At 38.2% G+C, this 16,690-nt stretch overlaps 1 protein-coding gene across 2 annotated transcripts; it reads left to right on the plus strand.

Annotated features, from left to right (window-relative positions):
- Positions 1–5,340: 5,340 nt before the first annotated feature.
- On the plus strand, positions 5,341–15,488 carry LOC127633130 (synuclein-like). Of its 2 annotated transcripts, XM_052112013.1 has the most exons (6): positions 5,341–5,713; positions 9,826–9,867; positions 10,631–10,758; positions 11,397–11,414; positions 13,310–13,357; positions 13,968–15,488. In XM_052112013.1, exons 1-6 carry the CDS (start codon positions 5,593–5,595, stop codon positions 13,974–13,976), a joined length of 366 nt encoding a protein of 121 aa, XP_051967973.1. In that variant the 5' UTR covers positions 5,341–5,592; the 3' UTR covers positions 13,977–15,488. The 2 variants fall into 2 exon arrangements, with proteins under 2 accessions (XP_051967973.1, XP_051967974.1); XM_052112014.1 differs by lacking the exon at positions 11,397–11,414 and having other exon boundaries at positions 13,968–15,486.
- Positions 15,489–16,690: the final 1,202 nt, after the last annotated feature.

Raw genomic sequence — 16,690 nt, forward strand, 5'->3', positions numbered from 1 at the left:
AGATCAGTGCATAATATATATATATATATATATATATATATATATATATTTATTTATTTATTTTATTTTTTCTCAGCTGAACTTACATTTTGTGGCTCAAAATTGAGTTTACCAAAGGAAAAAAAAACAACCGGGAAAATGTCAGCAGTGTTTATGCTATGCTATTCTTCAAGTCCTTAGATTTTGTGCAGTGATAAATGGCTGGGAGTTTTATAACACACAAGAGCCCTTGTTCCAAGTGACCCCATTTCATATACCATGCCTCCCAAACTTCTTCATCTTTGGAGCAGACATCAGCTGCTCTCTCTCAGTCTGGAGTGAAAACATCCCACCTACGAAGAGGTCAGACTAGATTTAGATTGCTTGAGGAAGGGGCTAGCACAGAGAGAAGGGGGCTATTGTCCAACTAAGGTGAGGACAGCATTTCCTCTGTGGGCTGCAGTGTGGTGTGGTGGTCTTCAGGGTCTCTGGCTTCATTTCTGTGCTTGACTGCCTCAACAGAGTGCAGCTCAGCTGTGACAACAAACATAGGGTCTCCTGGGTTAGGCACTCCAAGCCCAACACTCGCTCCATGTTTCACAACATGGCTTCCTGCACTATGACCACAGACTTCCTGTCTGTAAAGGGTGTCTGTTTTAATATGAGCGGACCTTTGGTAGAAAAGGGGATACACACTTGAGGAGCATGACATCGTCTACTCTTGAGGATGAGGTTGCTCCAACCATAATAACCATTGTTCATTTTGTGAATGTTGTGATTCATTCATTTAGTGGCAAACAATATATTTTTTTATTGCATGGCTCTCTGGAATACTTGATTCTGATTGTTAAATTTCGTCATTCTGTGGTCAAATATTAGAAAAACAAAAATATATAAATACTGAAATATATAGTCTAATTGACTGTTGTTCTAGGTAAGCAATTTCCTACATATCTGTATATCAATCTGTGGTCTCTTTATTCTCACGTAGTAAAATAATTTGAACTCAAATAATTTTTTCATATCCATTTATTTGTTTGTTTGGTCAGCAGCCATGTAATAAGTGCGATTATATACAGTCAGCAGGTCATTATCGCAAAATAAACCCCATCAGATTGATGCAAGACCCCTCCACTTTGGTTTATTATGTGACCATGACCACCTGACTCTATATTATCCCAATTGCTGTGTGATTTATCACACTAAAGATTTTTAAAGTTCTGTGGGAGGATTACAAAATAGCTGACCTCCCAAAAACCTTTAAGAAAATTCAGGATTTAAGATTTATACTCTACAAAATCTAGTGCTAATGAAGTGCCAGAGCTCTGACATATGTGAGGACTTTGCTAAAAGCAAAATCTTGTGTTTAACTGTATCTTTTCAGATTGTGTAAAAACATGCGAGTAACAGTATATCTGACATGGCCTGCTGAACTTTGTATTGATGCCTTACTTGTACCTCTATTACTTGTACTATTGAGGTTCTGTCATTTAGCTTGCGTTCCCTAGTACTGTTTACCTATTAATATACATAAATGTACATGAGTCGACACATGAGCAGCAAGTGTCATAGAAGCGCCGCAAAATTACGCAACCTAGTCTCATAGAATGAACGTTCCTATTTTTGCAAACTGAGTTTTACGTGCTGCGACTTTATAAACACGTATTGTTTTCTCTATTACTCTCACACTGCTATGTTATGATAACGAAACACCTTTATTCTAATGCATAATTTGAAAAACGATACATTTTAATGCTTGTTTTACCGTCCCACATACATTTACATACTTATTCCAACTCATTTACATTTTGCGGTAGCTAACCTGGACTTTGGGCTCAGAAGACTGAAACTCAAGCCCAGCCAAACAAGTGTAAACGGTCCTGCTCAACCCGCTTTGAGCGGGATTCGAACCGGTGTCAGCCGGCATGGGAGATGGGCGCACTAATGAGGAGGATAAAGGGGAGTGAGGCTTACACATACCATACAGCTATCACATACCAGCTGGCTCATTACACATGCAAGCTGGCATGGGAAATGAAAGTGTTATAGTAGGGACTTGAAATTAGGTGGTTGCTTCAGAAAATTAGCTTTTTAAGACGCATTTGCTTTTAAGCACAATCGGATAGATATAGGTAATGGTGTAGGTAAGGATGTCTGTATTGTTGACCTCTTATTTGCTTCTAGACGATTTTTGGTTATGCTTATGTTAAAGTTTTAGGCAAAGGAGGTACATTTTACTCATTAAAAACTCCATAAAATTTTCACCTTAAAAACCTTGTCTGATAATAATACATAACTTCGACATAATTTCACTTACTTTTGGCTCCCCCTGCTGGACATTTAACTGGGAAACTGCAGTGAAACATGAAATGAAGCACATAATTTCATTTTGAAAAATCTTTACACATAATGTTCATGAGATCAGGCTGAAATTATGTGGTTGCTTCAGCAATTGCGTTTTTCATGTCACAGTTTTATGACACTGTCAGTAAAATTAGGTTTAATGTTTATGGTTGGCAGGAAGGTTTTATTGATTTAAAACTCGATAGAGCATTAGCCTTAAATAATATTCCAGGGTCAATACAAGTTTAGCTCAATCAACTGCATTTGTGATATAATGTTTAAAAATGTATTTTGACTTGTCTCTCCTTTTCTTTGAAAAATAAAAAAATGGAGGCACTTACAATGGAGCCAGTTTTTGGAGAGTTTAAAGGCAGAAATGTGAAGCTTATAATTTATTAAATGTATATTAATGAATTCTTCTATTAAAATTTTTGTTTTGTGTGTTATTCTTGAGTGTATTATTTGAGCTGTGATGTAGTTTAAAATGTTGTTTTTGCAGGATTACAAGGTTTACTGTGTTTAATGTCATGGCAATGGAGTTGTGAAATTGGCCATAACTGTACACAGGAACATTAGTAAATGATTTTATCACACTAAAATCAGGTTAACACACATATTGTTTACATCTTGTGGCTTTACTTTTGAAAATGCATTTTAACGTTCATTGGCCAATTCACTTCTATTGTAAGTGCCTCACTGTAACCCAGAGTTTAGCTTTATTTAAAGATAAGGATTAACTAAGTCTAAATAAATTCTTTTAATAATGAATATTCCTTTAAAACCTGATTAGTTTGGGAGAAAATATAATATGTAACTTCGGAAATGCCGCAATTCGTGTAATGAACCAGATGATATAATTTTGCTATATTCTCGCCACTGTAACATAATTTTTGTTATTTGGATTTGCATTCATCAAAAGCCTTATGTCAAATCATTAAAAAAACAACCATAAAAACACATACAAACTAAAAAATAATTGAATAAATCATACATACATGCATACGCATACAGACATGCTTACATATATACGTGAAAAAGAAGTCCACGGAACAACCACAGACTATGTACCAGTAAGGTATGGCTATTTATAGTCACAGAGTTTGTGTGAATGTTTTAAAACAAGGACAATAGATGAGCAGAGAACAGCTGGTATAAGCACTTCTTGCAAAGTGACGGCAGGCAGAGGAGATGTATTTAGACATATTCTGTGTGATTCTTTTATACCATGCTGCTGCTCTCTTGAGTCTCTGATCCTCTGAACATTACTGACAGCGCTGTATCGGCTTATATTGGGCTGTCAGTTATGTCATGCAGTCAGAAGAGCTTACGATATACCCTACCCCTCAGTCGCAGAGAGGAGACTGCACAGCGGTCTGACTGATGAATGGCTCTGTTCATTGTTTGCTTATGTTATGCTAAGTACTTGAGATCATTTCTCAGTTCACAGGTGAGATGTCAGCATCACTGGTAATATTAAAACACAGCAGTAGAAGAATCTTCTTTCTAAACTAAACCTCCACCAGCCAATCAGAGACAGCTCTTCACTGATTATGCTCTGTTCTGATCAGCCATGCACAGTCTGGTTTTGGGGTGCAACTTTGCACTCAAAGAGGAATTGGACCCACTTTATATTAAGTGGCCTTATACTATGCACTGAACCATTTGATTCAATGTACTGATTATGTACATACATGTTGTTGCATTGTAAATACATTTAAAGTACTTGCATTTAATTACAATTGTACACTGTTAACTTTACCCCTAACCCATCCATTACCCCAAAACTTAACTCTAACCCCTTAACCTTACTCCTAAATCTACCCGTACCTCAACCTCAACCCCATAACTACATGTTGTTCAGCATTAAATACATTGTCTTATATGTATTTAATGTTAGTACGTAGTAGTTATGTAAAGTGTGACCGAGCGATTTACTACTACTCATAATTGTAGATTTTGCATTTCCTTTATGAACAATGTCATTCACATTTCGTTATTGATGACATCATCCATCTTAAAGTCTTTATCACTATATTTCAGTAGTTATTCAGTCAAACTGTTCAGATTAATGGACGAAATGGCTTCACCAGAACCATTCTTTGCACACATTTTGACATTAATTAATCTAGGACGTATTTATTCCATAATATAACGTCATCCATAATGTATACTCGTGTAGTACTTTTTATTATGCATAGTATATTTGCATTTATATTTAGTGTTTTAAACCACTGTTCATCTACTACTAGACCTTAACCAAAGGTTGACCATTTTGAAGAGTTGACCATTTGACACCAATGGTGCTACATTTGGAGACAAACCTGTCTGATCTTATAAGAGATCACTGCTGTCCTGTCCTCAGGGGTCCTTTAAAGCCTCGGTTCCTTTTGTCAATCATCATTCACCAGTCATCAACCAATCAGCAGACACTAGGTGGGCTGTTATTTGCCATCCTCATCCAATCATATTGCATTATACCAGGGAACTTGCTGAGTTGTGACTTTCAGCTGACAATTCTAATATTTTTTAGAATGGAAAGTAAGGAATGATTCAGCTGTTTTTGCTTTGCTTTGTTTTTTTGTGTGTGTGTTTTATTTACAGTGTAATCCAATTTGCAATTCATCCACAGCAGTTTGCATTCCAGCATGAATATATAACATTTTTAAATTGGACCAAAACATTGGTATTATAACATTATAGCATAATAATAACATTATATCCTAGTAATAAATGTATAATTACACACAATTAGACAAAGACACGTTTCACTATGGTAATAGTAAAGTGTTCTGCTTTCGAGAATTTGAAAATCATTTTTACAGTTCAAATAAGAATGTAAATAAGAATGTAGCGACTATTTTAAATAGCAGCTGGTTTTAATGCATTGTGGGCTACAGCATAATAAATATGTAATCAGTGCATGTCTGCTGTGTGATTGGTGTGGGTGGGGGCTGTAGCCGCAGCACGACTTAAATACACTGCAGCATCCAGCGGGTTCTATCTCTCTACATCCAGTTCTCTTGCGCCTGCTCGACTCTCTCTCTCCTCACTCTCTCTCTCGCTCTCTCTCTCTCTCTCTCTCTCTCTCTCTTTCTCGCTCTCATTTTATTGCTCTCTCCGTCAAGAGCATATGTGCATCTGTCCATACCATCACAGAATTGTGTATTCCTTGCCATCTGACACTTTCAACACATAGATACTTTCAACCTTTGCAAAATCTGCCAGGCCTCATCTGTGTGCAGAGCATCATCTTCAAATTCAACGTCCAGGATGGATGCTCTAATGAAGGGATTCTCCATGGCCAAGGATGGAATGGTGGCCGCAGCCGAGAAGACTAAAGCTGGGGTTGAAGAGGCAGCTCTTAGGACCAAGGAAGGGGTCATGTATGTGGGTAAGTGCAGATGTTTGGAAGAAGAGACAGTGGAAGTTTCAGGAGTGGAGAGTGTGCTAATCCATGCTGGGATTTGATGCATCACTGACAATGGTAATAATTGTCTTGTTCTGTAAAGGTCTGCGCGATTATTCACAAAGGATTTAATGCATATGTGATGGATGAGTCTGCATTCCATTAGAGTGTGTGTGTGTGTGTGTGTGTGCGCGTGCATGTGTATGTGTGCGTGTGTGTGTGCCTGTATGTGTGCGTGCGCGCGCGCGCGTGTGTGTGTGTGTGTGTGTGTGTGTGTGTGTGTGTGTGTGTGTGTGTGTGTGTGCATGCGTGCCTGTGTGTGTGCGTGTGCATGTGTGTGTGCAAGAGAGGAGGGGTCTCGGTGAGGTTGCACTATAGTCTGCTGAGAAACAGTGAGAGATTAGATTGAGCCGTTTGTGAATGTATGTTACACGACTGATAAAACGAGTGCTGCAATGATGATGCAGGGAGAGAAACCTGGGGTGTGGTGAAGGCGTGATAGAGATGCACTCCTGAATAGGACAAGGTAAACGCTATAAATACAGTGCCAAGATCGGTGCAAACTAAACTTAAGAATTTGGTCATTTATTTTGAAAAAGTGCTCAAAATGCTTATCATTGATTTCTTCAGAATTTGAACAAATACATAGGACCACTATAAATCATCAAAATGTTAAAGCTTAAATTTGTATAACAAGAACTGGCATAAATTATTATTAATAAAATCGTCATTGCAAAAATGCTGCAAAAAGCCATCTTTTCGCAAATGAACACAACCATCCTGCAAAAAGCCATCACCATTTTTTTTCTTGCAGTAGTTATTTCCTAGTGTTGTTTATGTGCATATGTGTGTGAGAAAGAGAAAGTTGGAGGGAGGGCATATAGAAAGGATCAGCTGAGCACTGCAGCATTCACTCCCTCCCTTTCTGCACTCCCTGTCTCCATGCAAGTATATGTGTGTGAATGTGTGCGCCGATGCAGCAGGATTTGCCCGGTTGTGTGAGTGGACTCTGATGACTAACCCTCTCCACCCTCTTATGCCACTAGAGAGAGAGTGGAAATGAGAGGTGCAGTTCTTAGTGTTATGTCACAGGCTTGCAGCCCCGTAGCGTCTGACGTGCTCATCAGCACAGAAATGAACAGATGGCATATAGAACATGACAGAGACTGGAAATACAAACTACAAGCTAAAAGCTATCTCTTGTTCTCCTGAATGGATTCCTTCTTAAATTTACTTGCACACTACAGTTATTTCCCCTCCCCCTCCCCCTCATCCCATAGAGGATCAGAGGGCTCTAGAAAACATATTAAACACCAATCAAATTTTCATCACCTATAACTCGTCAGTGGTAAGCTTACCTAATCCAATCAAATATACAGTCTACTCTCAGTTCCACAGCTGTTAATGTAGATTATTAATGTAATATTTATAACCACTCCCCCAGCAAAGTCACCTGTTCAGAGGTCACAGTCCTGAAAAGCTGCTCTCATTGTAATGTGTAGTGTCAGGGAGCTTCGGGGTGCTTATATGGCATTATGTTTACTAGGGCGTGAAGCCATTACTCAGGTTGATACTTACAAAGACATGTTACTTTTTTCCACTCGCAAGATCTGCAAGAATGCTACTTGTAAAATCACTGCTGAGAATGAGGTACCACGAAGGCCCTTTGGTCTAATGGAATGTGTTAATCGGAGCAAGGTGGGAGCTTTTGAATTAGTGCTTTAGCCTTATGTTCTGAAGATGCAGTGTTCTTACGAACGGCGTATGATGCAGTAGATATCTCCTTGACACAGACTGCATAATCCCAGTACAGATACCCAGGACCTGATTGTGAATGCATACACTTTACAAGCTGCTCAGATCACTCCAGCAAACAGATAGTCTATTTAAAAAGCAAACACATTGAATGTGACATGATATAACGATTTCTTCTTTAAGGGCAGTCTGGGAGAGCTGTGAAGCGGCTTTTACAGATAGACTGCAGGACAGTAGTTAACAGTCATATAGACGTACTCAGACGTACAGAAGCATTTCAAAACTGAGCTTACATAGAAACTGCTAGGGAGGGACAGATGGATGGATAAAAAGGGTGAGAAAGAAAGAGTGAACTCCCAGAATAGATCTCTCCATTTCTGAGAATAGAGAATAACAGACCCTTGTCCAAGGATAAATTGAAGACCCACTGGAATATTGAAGGATTCCGGCCCTTTTTTTTTTTTATTTATGTTTGAGTACATGATAGCAGTACAATCCTAACCTGTGTTATAGAATAAGAGGGTAGACATAAAACAGCCAAACAAACTCTTCTTTTTTTTTCTTCTTCTTCAGATTAATATTTTTGGTTGATAATCAAACAAAATACAGAATAAAGAAAAGTATACATGCACAGAGTTAATCATTATCCCCCTTTAACCCCCATTAATTCCCTATCTCCCTCCCAGTCCCTAAACCCAGCCCAACCCCCAACAAACATTCCCATGGGCCAAACAAACTCTTAAAGGAAACGTTCACCCAAAAATGAAAATACTCTCATAATTTACTCACCCTCAAGTCATCCCAGATGTGTAACCTATGACTTTCTTCTGTTGGACACAAACAAAGATTTTTAGAAAATGTATAATAGAAATGTTGGTCCATTCAATACAAGTGAATCTTCAAAAAGCACTTAAAGGCAGAATAAAAGTAATCAATACAACTCCAGTCATTAAATCCATGTCTTCAGAAGTGATATGATAGGTGTGGGCAGGGACGTTTCTAGGCATAGGCGCAGGGCTGCCCATAAGGGGGGAAAAGGGGACAGCTTTCAGGGGTGCAGCAACTGTGGGGTTGGCAAAGAGAGATAAATCAACACCCTCGTTAGTGCGGCGACATATAGAGATCGGCCGTGGGCATTGCGTGCATTACCCGCGACATGATCGCCGCTACAGCGTGCACCGCACACGCAACCCAGGCAGTCGTCTAGGGCACCACCTGCTGGGGGTGGGGCGCCAAAGAGGAGGCCTCCACCGTGCACCCCAAACACCCCCCCTCAACCCCCATCCCCTGACAGGGGCACCAATAGGGATCTCATCTAGGGTGCAAGAATGGTCTGAAATGGCCATGGGTGTGGGTGCAGAACAGATCAATATATAAGTCATTTCTTTCCTATAAATGTTCATTTTCACCAGCATTCCTAAGCCCTCTCTTCTCTTCTGAGTTCTTCTTATTTAAATTTTGATGATTCACATTCTTTGAGCATATCGCAACGTACTATGCAGGAAGGAGAATTTGTAGTAAAAAAGGACTTAAATGTTGATCTGTTTATCACCCATACCGCTTGTGGTATCGCTTCTGAAGATATAGATTTAAACACTGGAGTTATGTAGATTAATTTATTGCTGTCTTTATATGCTTTTTGGAACTTTAAAGTTCTGGCCAACATTCACTTGATTTGAGTGGACCTACAGAGCTGAGATATTCTTCTAAAAAAATCTTTGTTTGTGTTCTGCAGAAGAAAGAAAGTCATACACATCTGGGATGGCATGAGGGGTGAATAAATGATGAAGAATTTTCATTTTTGGGTGAACTACTCCCTTTAAAGACTTTGAAGCGTGTAGTATCATTGTCTCTTGATCAGTACAGTTAATGGAGTATTTGGTATCATATCAGCTTTGAAATATCCACATATTTCCTCTGTTATTTCTAGTACTTTATCACATGCAAATAGAGAGGAGCATGCAGGTTTAAAAAATAAAAATAGATTGCTATACCACTTAACTCAACACAAAAAGAACAGTCATCTAAAGATTATCTTTTACCAGCCGCACATGTAAAGTAAAGTTACTGCACAAACTACTCAGCCGTTGGAATTGTCTTCTGTTCATTATTATGGCCATCTTATCTTGTTTATGTAATAACTAAAAATATATATATACTTCAAATTGATGCAGAATAGATACTGCCTTTCTCCCTTGTGATGTATTTTTATATGAAGCTTATTCTTCAGTGTACTCGGAAAAGTCTTATAATGAAAATAAATTGTATGTGCTCTAAGAGATTTTTTGAGGGGCTTGAAAACCTAAATGAAAAATGTTCATGTGTTTATTTCCATGTTTCAGGCAACAAGACAAAGGAGGGAGTGGTATCAGGAGTAAACACAGGTGAGCAACAAAAAATGTGCCTAAAGACCTTTTTCACATTTCGGGTTTTAGAACGTGGAAGTAAAATTAGCAGGGTAAACTTTGACAGTGGTGAATGGGAGATCACGGCAAATGTTATTTTCACTTCGCCCATTTGCTCCAAGAGTAAAATAAAAAATCCACTATAACGTTTGAATGATTTTCCAGAAGAGTTAAAAATAGAGAGCGATGGAATAAGAAAAATGAGAGAAGATGCCAAATTTACTGTCGCTCTCTCAGCAGCTGTAATAGAAACCCCCTCGCAGCTGTGGCAATGATTTTTTTTTATTACTAATTCCAGGGTAATATAACACAAAGTATAAAGTTATAAATTTACACTCATTATTTAAAAAATTAATAAAATAAAACATTTGAGATATTTACGCTGATAAATAAGGCAGAAACACGTCATCACAGTCTGTGAAAAAGGTCTATTGTTTTGTGAATATTTAGACCATGTCCACACTTTTTAAATAAGTTTTTGCTTGAGAACGCATCGATTTGGCTATGTGTACTCCTCTCATCCACACTGAAATGGTGTATTTCTCCATCGAAAACTTTCGAAAGCATGCTCTAATACCGCATACTTTGGTACACGATGATGTTAGGAAACCGAAAACAGAGTTTTCAGCCAAAAATTGGGCCTAGCGTGAACGTGGTCTTGAAGATTATAATCTGAGGTGAGACAAAGAAAAGAAAAAATTATTTACTCTGCTTTCACTCTTTGTAACACCGACTCTCACAGTTGCCCAGAGGACCACAGACCAGGCGAACATTGTAGGTGAAACAGCGGTGGGCAGCTCTAATGAACTTGGACAGAAAACAGTAGAGGGTCTCGAGAATGTGGCTGCGTCTACCGGCCTAGTCAATCCGGTGAGTGTCCATGAATGATACAGCTGCAGGCCGAGCTCCAAAAAGGGGCGGGATCTCCAAACTGCCAGCAATGATATACAGAGCACCTAACCTAAACCTTTCCCTAACTGTAAGCCTAACCGAATGTGGAAATGTCAACCCCTGTTGGAGCTGGCCCCTTTCTGTAGTAACCCTGCCCACTTCTATAGTTACCCCGCCCTCTTTTGGAGATTTTGTCTCCATTTGGAGATATCCATGCTGCAGCTATACCTGCTTGGAATGGAGAGCCTACATGCGCATGCTGTTCTCAATTAACTCCAGTAGGTGTCGCCCTTTCCCCCAATAAAATCACATTAAATTCCAACATTTGAAGAAGTCACCTCTTTAAATGTACCTTTTATATTTGATATTTTTAATGTTTTACATTTAGGAGATTTTTTATTACTTAAGTTTAACCTGAGGAACTAAGACCAGTCTGTGAATACAACAAAATCAACATTTATGACTTCCAAAAATTGGCAGTTTTGTTTGTTATGTGGTTACTTTGCTTGCCCAGACCACTGCACTATGCTACATTTACTATATAAATGGTGTGTTTTGTGTGTAACTTATTTTGTTTGTTTGTTTTTTTCCCCTGTTTGTACATCTGCTGTTGACAGGATGAGGCTTTATATGAGGTGCTTATGAATTGGTTTGTAGAGAGAAATGTGTTTGTTGATGGCCTGTGAATGTTTGTCACATGCTGTCTATGAGACTAAGCTTTAATCTGATCTTCCCTTAGCTGAACAGTATTGGGGCTTTTACACTGCACTGTACGACTCGACTCGACTCTACTCTGCTTGCTTTTTGGGGGTTTTCCACTGTGGAGAATACCTGGTCACATTATAGATATTAAAGCTGCTTTGAAACGATGTGTATTGTGAAAGGCGCTATACAAATAAAAATGACTTAAATGACTTGGTACCTGGTATTTATTTTAGTACCACCTCGATCAAGGTTCCAAGCGAGCCGAGCCGATACTAAATGTGATGTCAAAACCCTGCAAATCACTGATTGGTCAGAGAGAATCTATAAGTTGGATGGCAGGTTAGCTTACCCTCTTGTGTCATCGAGCTAACTCAGCGATGTCCTCGTCTGCGCTTTGGTGTATGATTTCCCAAACTCTCCTGTTTTTTTAAGCTGTATTTTGTCTCGCTGCCGTCAGCCTCTTTTGAAACAAAGTTTGTCATCTTGGTGTGAAAAACAGCCACATGCTGAGAATCAAGAACACCATTCCTTCAATATCCACCAATGCTCCTTTGTTGTGTTTTTGTGTCACGTTTAAGATGATGTCACGGCAGTAGAGGCGGTGCAACTATGATGATCAGCCTATAATCACACCCACGTTGAGGCGGCACATAACTGCAGTGGAAAAGCAAGCTCAGAAAAGTAAAGCGAGCCATGTCGAACCCGTAATGTGAAGCAGAAAAGCCCCATTAATGACATAATACACAGATGGGGCAAATGTTTGCAACCGTCAATACAACAGCGGTTCACCTATCCCTTCATTTAACCCCTTTTAGATTCATTCTCTACATGTGCAGACAATGAGGCTGAATGACTGCATTGATCATCTGCATTGATAATCTCATTGATTACTTGAATTCCCATCAGTCTATTATACCTGGACTCTGGAGAAACCTATCCGTCAGCATTCCCATTCATCTCAGTGGCAGTTGCTCGGTTGCTGTATGAAGAATGTATGGACCCATCTTGGGCACATCTTTGCCCATGGGCATTCCAAGTTTTCTTATCCAATCACCTTAGATGTAAAAGTCATGTGAGTGACTAAATTGTATTTACCTATCTAAGGCAGGCAATAAAAACATTCCCGCTGTATGAGCAAGGAACCTGAGCACTTTTTCATGATAATAACATGTCTAGCTAAGAATGCAATAACGGATACAATAAAAATGATTCACCAATAACTAAATAATAGCAAAAAAGTTACACTTTCACATCCTCAAACAGCCCCTTACCTAATGCAGCTGGCCATTGAATTCTGCACTTTCTAACTGCTCTGTGAATCATGCACATTACCTGAGCAATATCTGTTACTTGCTGTTCCTCCTTTTTAAAGTATTGGCGGTATGATATTCTTATAAACTCTGATGCTTTTAGTGTCAGACTGTCAATGACTTGTCTTAATACTAACCTGTTTGAATGTTTGGATATTGTGCATGCCAGAATGATGGCTTATCAATGGAACCAAGGTTTTATCTGCTAATGCATGAATTAATCAACATTATCTATAGTATTTGACCTAACTGAACAATAATGATTTATTGTTTAGCATCCCTCCCTCCATCTCTGCAGAGACAGAAGTCATAACACGCAGCAGAAAACAGATATTCTCCCTCAGCACAGGGAGTGTCTGAGTGGCCCATGGCTGTAATGCATCTGAGCATGAGTGAATGGATGTCATTTAATATGTCAATGTTTAACACATGATAAAATCAGAGGATGTTATTGAGCTTCATATGAAGGCTCTAAATAGATCTAAATCTTGGATATTACTGTTTGTATTCCACAGGGTGACTTCTCCCATGGTGGTGGCATGGAAGGAGGAGAGGGTGGTGAGGTGAGAACATAGAAAAGACACTTTTGTGTTCTATTAATTTGTTTAAAAACCATTAGAGGCACAAATTTATTTATTCATTTATTATTTGAGTGAGAACAATAAAATTAGCATACCATGAAGGTAGATTTTGTCTGTGCCTCCTCAGGTCTTGACCTTCTCAGCTGTATCCAATTAAAATTGAGTTTAAATTCAGTTCATTATAGTCAAAAGCTATGCTTAATTATAAATAATTACCAAAAACTTTATCAACTTTACCCACTGACTTTTTGCACATCCCTGTTACTGCATAATTTTCCTTCTATTACTAATAATGAAAAGGTCCTTACAAATTTTGAAACTCTAGATGTAGCATTATTCGGACCTGTCATACAGCATGGTGTGAAAAAAAAAAATAATCTCATTCCATTTTCTATTTTTTTACACAGATTGTAGTTTTGACTGCATTCATCAAGCTCAGCAGTTCAATCCTGTTCCCAAAGTTTTTTGAGACCCATTTTTTTTTTAAATAAAAAAATAAAAAATACAAAAATACATGATAACATATGCACACCATCTTATACAAATATTTCATCTTTTTTTAATTCATATTTTGTCTTTATTTTTTCAACAGGGTTATTAGTCCAGAGGCGTGGAGCTGAGAACAGTCCCCTATCGTCCCTCTGACTCTCCTCCTCTGAGTTTCTGCTCCAAAGCCTTGCCCTAACCAAACTCCAGATGTTCCTGATATGTTTTTTTTTGTGACTGTATGGAAAATCAGAATTGAAAAAGACTTTCCCTGAGCCCTATAGCCTTTAGATGTGTGATGTTTTCCCTACTGCCCAGCTCATCATTGGTGGTGTTATCATTCCTCTTAAATGTTATTGTTATTCCTCTGCCCTTCCACTATGTATAAACACACACACACATACACACACACACACATCTAACATACACTCTTTACAGAAAAAATGGACAGGAATTGTGTAGCTTAGAGGCTGATATCAGAGGGAAAAAAACGTACCTGCATGACCAGTAATGTAAGAAAAGTAATACATTTACATTTCATCAGGGCATGTAGCAATATGCGTTGGATCTTTGTGAGATCATAGCCATGTATGAATTGATTTAGTCTTGAAAATGCTGCAGTGTACGCAATGACGAGTTGTGTGTACATTAAGAGATGCATTACATTCCTTTAGTTCAGTATGTGTGGCAGAATTTAGTTATTGTGTGCTTGACCAACAGACTTACTGCGTGTTAGATTATTCTAAGAACAAATATGTTAATTCACAAAATGAGATCATGCTGTATACATAGATACTGTAAAACAAAGAATGATTATCTGTATTAATGTAGCAGTGCTAGAATTACATCTCTTCACTAGCTTGTCTTTGTACACATGAGATTTGGTGTTGATGGGTATTAAGAGAAATTTGAAGTGTCTGTTTTGTCTGTTGAAAAAAGGCAGTGGACCCCTTCAGGTGCTAGGACAGGAAGGAAGGAGTAAGATCCTTCAATGTTGTGGAAAGACATCAAATCTTCCAATAAATCCTGCTCTGTTTTGTCCTGATTTTGTTGCAGTGCATGTGAAGTCAGTGTGCAGCCATAACTCATCTGTGATGCCAGCAATGTAAAAGCAATACTGCAGCACCATTGCGAAGTTTGTGATTGGTCTGTTTTGTAACACTGTGCTATGCTGACTTAAGGCACTGTGTTTTCCCAAGGGGATGCATTGAAGTGTAGACCTTTGCTAATAAGATGAGTGTTTCCGCCTTCATTAAGCCTTTTGTCCCTCCCACACCCCCTCCCTAGTCATCACTCAACAGTGTATTCAGATCCACCCGACGCTTGTGTCTGCTATCGGTAACTAGAACAAAATTTTATCAAACATTGCAGTTTGTTTTTTCTTTGAAGCCACAAAAAACTGAAGACTGCATGTTGCCTTATCAGCACACCTACTGTATATTCACACACACACACACACACACACACTGATATTGCTTACAGACACACCAATATAATGATCGAAACACAAAAGCACACACAAATGCCCCACATACCTTTTATGTTGTTATCAAAGCAGGCAAGCTGATTTTATAAATTGTATAAGTGAAATAAAGATTTTTGTTGAAATCAACACTGTCAATTTTGATTTTGCTAAAAGGATTGGAAAACTTTTTTTAGCAAATTTAGTAACTTGGATCTTGCGGGTCCCATTTCAAATAAGCTATTTCAGTGTGGATGAGAGGAGTAAACGTACATGCACATGTACTACAAATGTAGTATTGACTACGATTGACAGTCAGAATTAAGTATTCCAGAGAGCCCTGTAATAAATATGCACACCACTCCAACTACTCCATACTGTCGTCCATACAATTGTAGTGCAATACTCTGTAGTACATAAAAAGAACATGTAACCAACTTGTAAACCATTTCTTTTCTAACCAAATGTAACTCTTGCATCAAATACCAAGTCTTCTGAAGGCATACAATCACTTTGTATGGTGAATAACAGACTGAAATTTAAGTCCTTATTCTCTTCAAATCAAATCCATTAACAGTGCTGAAATCCAATATCATGACTACATTGATAACATCTAACCTTATTGGTTCTTGTGCATCACCACTGAGAATGATCACATTTGTCTGTTCATCATACAAAGTGATTATATGCTTTCAGATGACTTGGTATGGTTTATGACGCAAAAGTTGCATGGACTACTTTTTGACACTTTTTTTTATTAAGCATTAATAATGAGTCCCTTTGCACTGCCACTGCATTTAATTTAGTCCTATTCATTACATTTCCTTTAGTCTCTACAGAAGAAAGTCATATGGGTTTGAAACAACATGAGGATGAGTAAATAATGACAATTTTCATTTGGAGTAAACAATCCCTTTAATAGAAGCTCCACCCTTAAACTTATGCCAAACAATCTGACATAAAAACAGCAGCATAGCATTGTTTTTCACCCCAAAACACTGCTTGTTTGAACTAGTGTTGTTAGTGGAAAGGTTGTATTATTTACAAAACAGCTGAGCAAAGTTTAGTTAAGATAGTGGCATCACTACCAGGGATATTTTTTTTTTTAACTGGCAGTATTAACCAAGAAAGTTACCAAACAGGCATAACAAAGGCAAAATGTGTTTTGTCAACAAGTCTATACTGGCTAAACAGACTCACATGACAAATCTGCATATTTAGCAATAGTTATAACATAAACATTTGAATGAATATTTCCTTCATTTCTTAACAATCTAATTAAGAATGGATCATTTGCATACCCAATTAACCTATGAAGCAATAACTATTGGCAGTTTAACAATGGAAGGCTCTACTACCAACAAAAT

Source organism: Xyrauchen texanus, chromosome 40 (genome assembly GCF_025860055.1).
Source record: "Xyrauchen texanus isolate HMW12.3.18 chromosome 40, RBS_HiC_50CHRs, whole genome shotgun sequence".
Lineage (NCBI taxonomy): Eukaryota > Metazoa > Chordata > Actinopteri > Cypriniformes > Catostomidae > Xyrauchen > Xyrauchen texanus.